This window comes from Sinocyclocheilus anshuiensis, unplaced genomic scaffold, assembly GCF_001515605.1.
Source record: "Sinocyclocheilus anshuiensis isolate Anshui unplaced genomic scaffold, SAMN03320099.WGS_v1.1 scaffold914, whole genome shotgun sequence".
Classification (NCBI taxonomy): Eukaryota; Metazoa; Chordata; class Actinopteri; order Cypriniformes; family Cyprinidae; genus Sinocyclocheilus; species Sinocyclocheilus anshuiensis.
The window spans coordinates 1687880-1694546 of record NW_015539870.1 but is presented as its reverse complement, the minus strand read 5'-3'; the positions used below and the strand labels follow the sequence as shown (position 1 = coordinate 1694546).

Below are 6667 nucleotides of genomic sequence, written 5' to 3'. Positions count from 1 at the left end.
AAGCTGTAATTTTAAGATAACCATTTTTTGTTTTAATATATTTTTAAATGTAATTTACTCTGTAAAGCTGAATTTTACGGCAGTCTTCAGGGTGCTTCAGAAATCATTCTAACATGCTGATATGATGCTTAAGAAACATTTCTTATTATTATTACAGTTGAAAACTCTGCTTAATTTTTTTGTGGAAACTGTTATACTTTTTTTTCAGGATTTTTTGATGAATAGAAATTTAAAAACAGCATTTATTTAAAATAAAAATATTTTGTAACAATTTCTTTACTGCAGCTTTTATCAATTTAATGCGTACTTGCTGAATAAAAGTAATCATTTGTTAGAAAAAAGAGAAAATCTTACTGACCCCAAACTTTTGAACAGTAGCATATATATAGTTAAAGATTAACTGTGTAATTTGTTTTTTCACTTTCTCCTATCTGAGTTTAATATGCAAAGACAACTGTTATTAATATATTTTGGTACGCATTTGGGGCAAGAGTCAAGACTACCTGTAATAAGCTGTTTATCAGGAAATTGACTTGGAAAGGATGGTAGGAGGGATTAGAAACAATCATTATTGTCATTTCAATTGACGGTGCAAATGAGCGCAGACTGGTGCACTTAAAAACATCTAATAAACAATGACTAATCTGCAGTGTTTTGATAATCATACTACACCTGACATTATATTATAGATGTCTGGATGGAAGCTACAGAGAATTATAGCAGCTATTTTTATAGAGAGTATATTTAATATGGATTTTAACCAAAGATACTGACATTGTATTGTCATCACTATCACACTGACCCATTACGTCACTAGGGGGCATTAGAGTATTTTGTATTCATGATCTTCCAAAATATTTTCTTATAAAACATTAGCTGTACCTAAAAGTATCCATTTTGTATAATTTTTAATGATTTAGCATGTTTTTAAATATAAATATTTTAATATTGTCAACCAACATATGATATTATTAATGCCTGGTCAGTCCTGTGGAGATGTCCATGATTATGTCAATCTGATGTTAAAAAAAGCATGTAAACATGTAAGAAAAAAATATGCATTGGTCAAAAGTTTTATTGTCTGAAAATGTTTATTGATGTCTCGTGTTGTTCCAAACTTGTATGACTCACTTTCTTTTGCAGAACACAAAAGAATATATTTTAAAGAATGTTGGGGTGAGTAAATGATGACAGAATGTTTCTTTTTTGGTGAACTAGCCTTTTAATGAGTTGGCACTTTGCCCTCTTCAGCCATTCAACTGATCAGAAGTGTGTGTCTCATAGCTGTTTTGTTGAATAAAGAGGCAAAAACATATGGACGTGATTCAAATATACTTTGTATGAGTCTTAAGGTGTTCCCTGATTGAGAGGAAGTCTGTGTTTCCTCCGACGGAAATTAGAGATAGTGGGTGCCTGTATGTTTCAAAGGCCGGTAGTTCAATTTCATATTCCTTGGCTGTCTGTGACCCATCCGTTTATCTTTGGACCTTTGGAAATAAAAGTTAATGAGTCCCATATTGACCTTTTACTAGTGTATTTTACTTTTGTAAAAATGTTTGTTACTGGAAAGTGCTATAAGGCTACAAAAAAAATCCAGAGGTGTTATTGTTACGTTTGTGTGTGTGTAATTTTTGACCTCTGAACAAAAAAAGGCCATCTATAGTCAGTGCAATTTTTTAATACTTGTATTTTAATGTATAAAAGTAATTGGTAAGGATGAGAAATTGTTGGCAGACACACTGACCATTAAAAATATCCAACTCCTCCCACAAAATTCTGGGCCTTGATTTTGTCTTTAAACAACCAGTGGCTTTTTGAATTCGAGGAAGCTGGCTTTTCTTCCTCAGGAAACTTGCAGAGGAAACAAAGGGATTTTGAGAGCGCATTTTGCTATAGAGACTGGACTGGACTGGATCTTCTCTGTTCTAGAAGTACAGAACTAACCTGTACTGGTGCTGTGGCAGGAGAGGGGGTCCGGTTTTGGTTGGTCCGGAGGGGATGGACATCTTTCTGACCTCATTTGGACTGATGCTCATGTGTGTCCAATGCTCAGCTCAGAGACTCTCTCTGACCGGGAAAAATGTCTGCCTCAGTGTAAGGTACTGAAGTATCTTTGTCTCCGATGTTTCTCCATAAATTCTTCAGGAAAAATAAAAGTAAATGTGTCACTTTTTTGACATAGATTAAATTTTATAGAGCTATAAAATGAATGTGGATCACATAGCCAAGATAATTTTAAAGTCTTGATGGAAGTTGACATAAAACGTTTTGAGGTCATCTTGAGATATTGTTGAGATATCCTTTGAAACTCTAGGGCAGTTTTGTCAGGACAAAAAAAAGGAGACTTAATTACTAAATTGTTTTCCACTGAATCTGTTTCCTGTCTAGGTGAAACAATTGAGATATTTAAGAGATGTCATTTGCGATTTGTCTTTTCTATAGGGTTTCTTAAGATATAAAATTACCTCTCTTTAACCTATTTAACTTTTTATTTATGTCAGTGTAGATTGATTCAATACATTCTATGATGTCTGCTATATTTTTCTCAATAGGGATTCTTCTCCCATATGTTGTTCTGGATGGGGCCAGAGCGGTGATGAATGCACTGTCCGTGAGTATTGATGCCATCTGTTGATGTACTTTAATACAAAATGACACGTTGTTTTATTGATGACACAAAAGGCTTGTTTCCTTTGGGCCTGTAGATGTCATCAGTTTTAAGCTGGGGGTTCAGGTACTGTTGTGTGTAAAGCATCTTTTTGTTTTCTCAGCCCTCTGTGAGGGAGAAAGGGCTTGTCTGCAGGATGAAGTGTGTGTTTACCCTGGACTTTGTCGATGTAAACCAGGATTTTACGGGTATCAGTGCAAAACCCGTGAGTAATATCGTTTAGATCTTTTGTTTCTGGTTTCAGAACCGCCTTTTGCAATTGCACAGCTGCGTCTGGCCATTAGGTTAGACACTGAAACACACGAGCAAGCCTGATATATTGCTTTGTATAAACAAGAATTTAATATCGAATAACCTACATTTTAGACCCAATTACGCCAGTTACTGTGTCAGTTTTTCCTCCGACGAACAAAATAATTACAAACAAATCCTAAGCACAATCAACCTTCAAACTTTTCAGAGCACGAAGCTTTTCGAAACTTTGAATCAATTTCTTTGCAAACTGATTCACTGTTTCGAATTCGAAACGCGCGAAACACAGGCTAGCGGCACCTGCTGGTCAAAACGACGTAAATGCAACGAAAACTCATCCCAAACATCTATTTACACTTTTTAAAAACCAGTTGCAAATGTTTTCATAAAAGTACAATCTATTAAATGTCTACAAAGAATTAAATATTAAAGTATTAAATATGAAGTTTCTGTAAAATGTGTATTTTTATTAATGTGTGGTGCTTTGTGTGTTACTACTTGGCAAACTAGGAAGCTTAGCTTTTGTACATGCATAAGTATTAAAATTCATTGAATTAAATAAAAATCAATCAAATGATAAAACTAACCTGAGATCACTTAAAATCATTAAAGATTAGACACTCAATCTAAGTTCAATGATGGTTTGAAATGTTGCCTCGTTTGTTAAAATAACACTTGGCAAAAGTGCCGAACTGATTTGAAAATATTCCTTAAATCAGTGCTTCGAAATCACCCATCACTAGTCTAACACACAGTAGTGGCGTTCATGTGTGTTTGAATGTATCAGTTGAATGAATGATTCAGTGACTCACCCATGTAGAGACTAGTTTATTGCCAATGCCAACTACTGATTTATTCAGCGCTCAGCCAATTAAATTTGAGGACCAGAACTGAATATCTTTGGCAAAACAACACTGGATAAATGTTTCTTTCTGATATACTGTATATGTTGCACATAATTTTCATATTATTTTCAATATTCATATTGTTTACTATACATGTAGTATTGCATATCTAGTTATTATGGATCTGAATTATTTATTCTACACAGCTTGTCCTCCTGAATTTTGGGGTCCGGATTGTCGAGAGCTCTGTCCCTGTCACCCTCATGGGCTCTGTGACCCAGTCACTGGTGAGTGCTCGTGCCTGCCTAACCACTGGGGCAACATGTGCCGAAACAGCTGTAAATGTGGACGTCATGGGAAATGTGACCCTGTCTATGGCAACTGCACATGTGAGGAGGGCTGGTGGACATCCACTTGCTCCAAAGCCTGTCAGTGCCACCTTGGCAAATCCACTTGTGACCAAGCCACAGGACGCTGCCTGTGTAACGAAGGCAACTGGGGCCAAAAATGCAGCCTGCGATGCAACTGCTTTATGTCCCCTTGCCAGCAGCACACAGGGGCCTGTCAGTGCGTGCATGGCAGGTGGGGTCCGTCCTGTGACCGCCGTTGTATTTGTAATCTCAGCCACGCTGACTGTGACCTGCAAACTGGCAACTGTCTCTGCTACCCGGGTTACAAAGAGCCTTTCTGCAATGAGCCTTGTGACAGCGGAAAGTATGGCAGAGGCTGTAAGAAGAGGTTAGTGAAAAGGTTAAATTAAACGAATAGTTCATGCTGATTATGATTTTATTCAGAAAGGATGCATTAAATCGATACAGGTTTGATGCATTTAATTGAGTAAAGACATTTATGACGTAACAAAAGATTTCTATTTCAAATAAATGCTGTTCTTTTGAACTTTCTATTCATCAATGAATCCTGAAAAAAAAAAAATCTATCAGTTTTCACAAAAATATTAAGCACCACAAGTGTTTTCAACATTGATAATAGTAAGAAATGTCTCTTGAGCGGCAAATCAGCATAATATAATGATTTCTGAAGGATCATGTGACACTGAAGACTGGAGTAATAGCTGCTGAAAATTCAGCTTGCCATCACAGAAATAAAATATGTATTTATTATTCATTTATTACTTATTTATACTTAATTCTAATATTAAAACAGAAAAAAATGTTGAAATAGAAAACATTAAACAACATATTAAAATAGAAAACAGTTAAATTGTAATGATAGTTCACAATATTACTGCCTTGGTGGGCTTTAAAAAATCCTACCATTTCTTATCATACTGACCCCAAACTTTTGAACGGTAGTGTACATTTGTTCTGACAGAGCAGATTTAACACTGATTTGAAAGTGTTAAAACATTATTAATGCATGCAATTATGTTAATTTGAGCATTTTAACTTTATTTAAAGTTTTTTTTAAATCATTGTTTAATTATTCAGCTTAAGTAAACATTACTTTCTTTGGTTCATCCATGAGTTCTGTTCTTATATCTGTGTGTGTGCATGTAGCTGTGGACTCTGTGAAGGAGGCAGGTCTTGCTCTAAACAGGACGGCCTGTGTGATGCCTGTGCACCAGGTTGGAATGGCACTCGCTGCGATCAGCCTTGTCCTGCAGGTTATTATGGCCATCGCTGCAGAGAGGTTTGTCCGCATTGCAGAAACATGGACCCATGTGACCCAGAAACTGGAGCGTGCTTGCACTGTGATCCTGGTTGGACTGGACCGAGGTACAGATCTATTGGGATTCAGTTCTGAAAGGAAACACCCTATTGTTTTATATACCGTGGCGAACTGCAGTGGTCTAAAAAGGGCAGTTAAAATATCTGCACTTAATCACATTAGATGATAGACCTTTTTACAGAACTAAATGAGCAGCAACAAACATACAATGTGAAAAATGTTGTCCGATTCACAAATCACATTACTCATATAAGCTAGTTCTTTTTAGTGAAACAGCAACATACAGCATGACTAGTGTACTGTAGTATGACTCGCAAACAAATGACTCTTACGAGCCGGTTATTTTTAGAGAATCATAAACATACAGCATGGCCAGTGTAGTCTGATTCATGAACAAATGACTCTTATGAGCTTGTTTGTTTTAGTGAATCAACAAAATACAGTGCAACCAGCGTCCCATTCACGAATAAATTACTCTTATGAGCCAATCTGTTTTATGAATAGTTCAAAAAGATGAGTTACAGGTTTAAATCAGCCTGAAACACTGCACGGCATAATTTACAGCATCAGAGAGTATTTCTTTCATATTTAAGAAAAGTTTACATTCAGTTACAACTGAAAAGGTCCAAAATGTATAGGCACTGAATCATGACACTCTGAATCAAATTGAGCGAATCAGAATTGAACTAAATTGGAAAATATGCTAATACCTAATTTAATGTCTAACAAACATTATTACCTACAGCAATGAAATTCATTTTAAGTGTGACTTAAAGGAACACTCCACTATTTTTGAAAATAGGCTCATTTTCCAACTCCCCTAGAGTTAAACAGTTGAGTTTTACCGTTTTCGAATCCATTCAGCCGATCTCCGGGTCTGGCGGGTAGCACTTTTAACTTAGCTTAGCATAGATCATTGAATCTGATTAAACCGTTAGCATCTCGCTCAAAAATGACTAAAGAGTTTCGATATTTTTCCTATTTAAAACTTGACTCTTCTGTAGTTATATCGTGTACTAAGACCGACGGAAAATTAAAAGTTGCGATTTTCTAGGCTGATATGGCTAGGAACTATACTCTCATTCCGGCGTAATAATCAAGGAACTTTGCTGCCGTACCATGGGTGCAGCAGGCGCAATGATATTACGCAGCGCCTGAAAATAGTCCTCAGCACGCTCCCTGTGCAAGCAGGGGGTCACGTTGGTTTTGTTGA

General features: G+C 36.2%; 1 protein-coding gene across 1 annotated transcript in view; it reads left to right on the top strand.

The window, feature by feature from the left end:
• The first annotated feature begins 2077 nt into the window (after window positions 1–2077).
• The window catches only part of LOC107685160 (scavenger receptor class F member 1-like), a 20937-nt gene continuing 16347 nt past the window's right edge, over window positions 2078–6667 (top strand). The window contains exons 1-5 of the mRNA XM_016481676.1: window positions 2078–2099; window positions 2553–2611; window positions 2772–2873; window positions 3972–4503; window positions 5283–5501. Of these exons, the coding sequence (XP_016337162.1) occupies window positions 4088–4503; window positions 5283–5501 (635 nt within the window). The 5' untranslated portion in view covers window positions 2078–2099; window positions 2553–2611; window positions 2772–2873; window positions 3972–4087. The remainder of the gene's footprint in view (window positions 2100–2552; window positions 2612–2771; window positions 2874–3971; window positions 4504–5282; window positions 5502–6667) is intronic.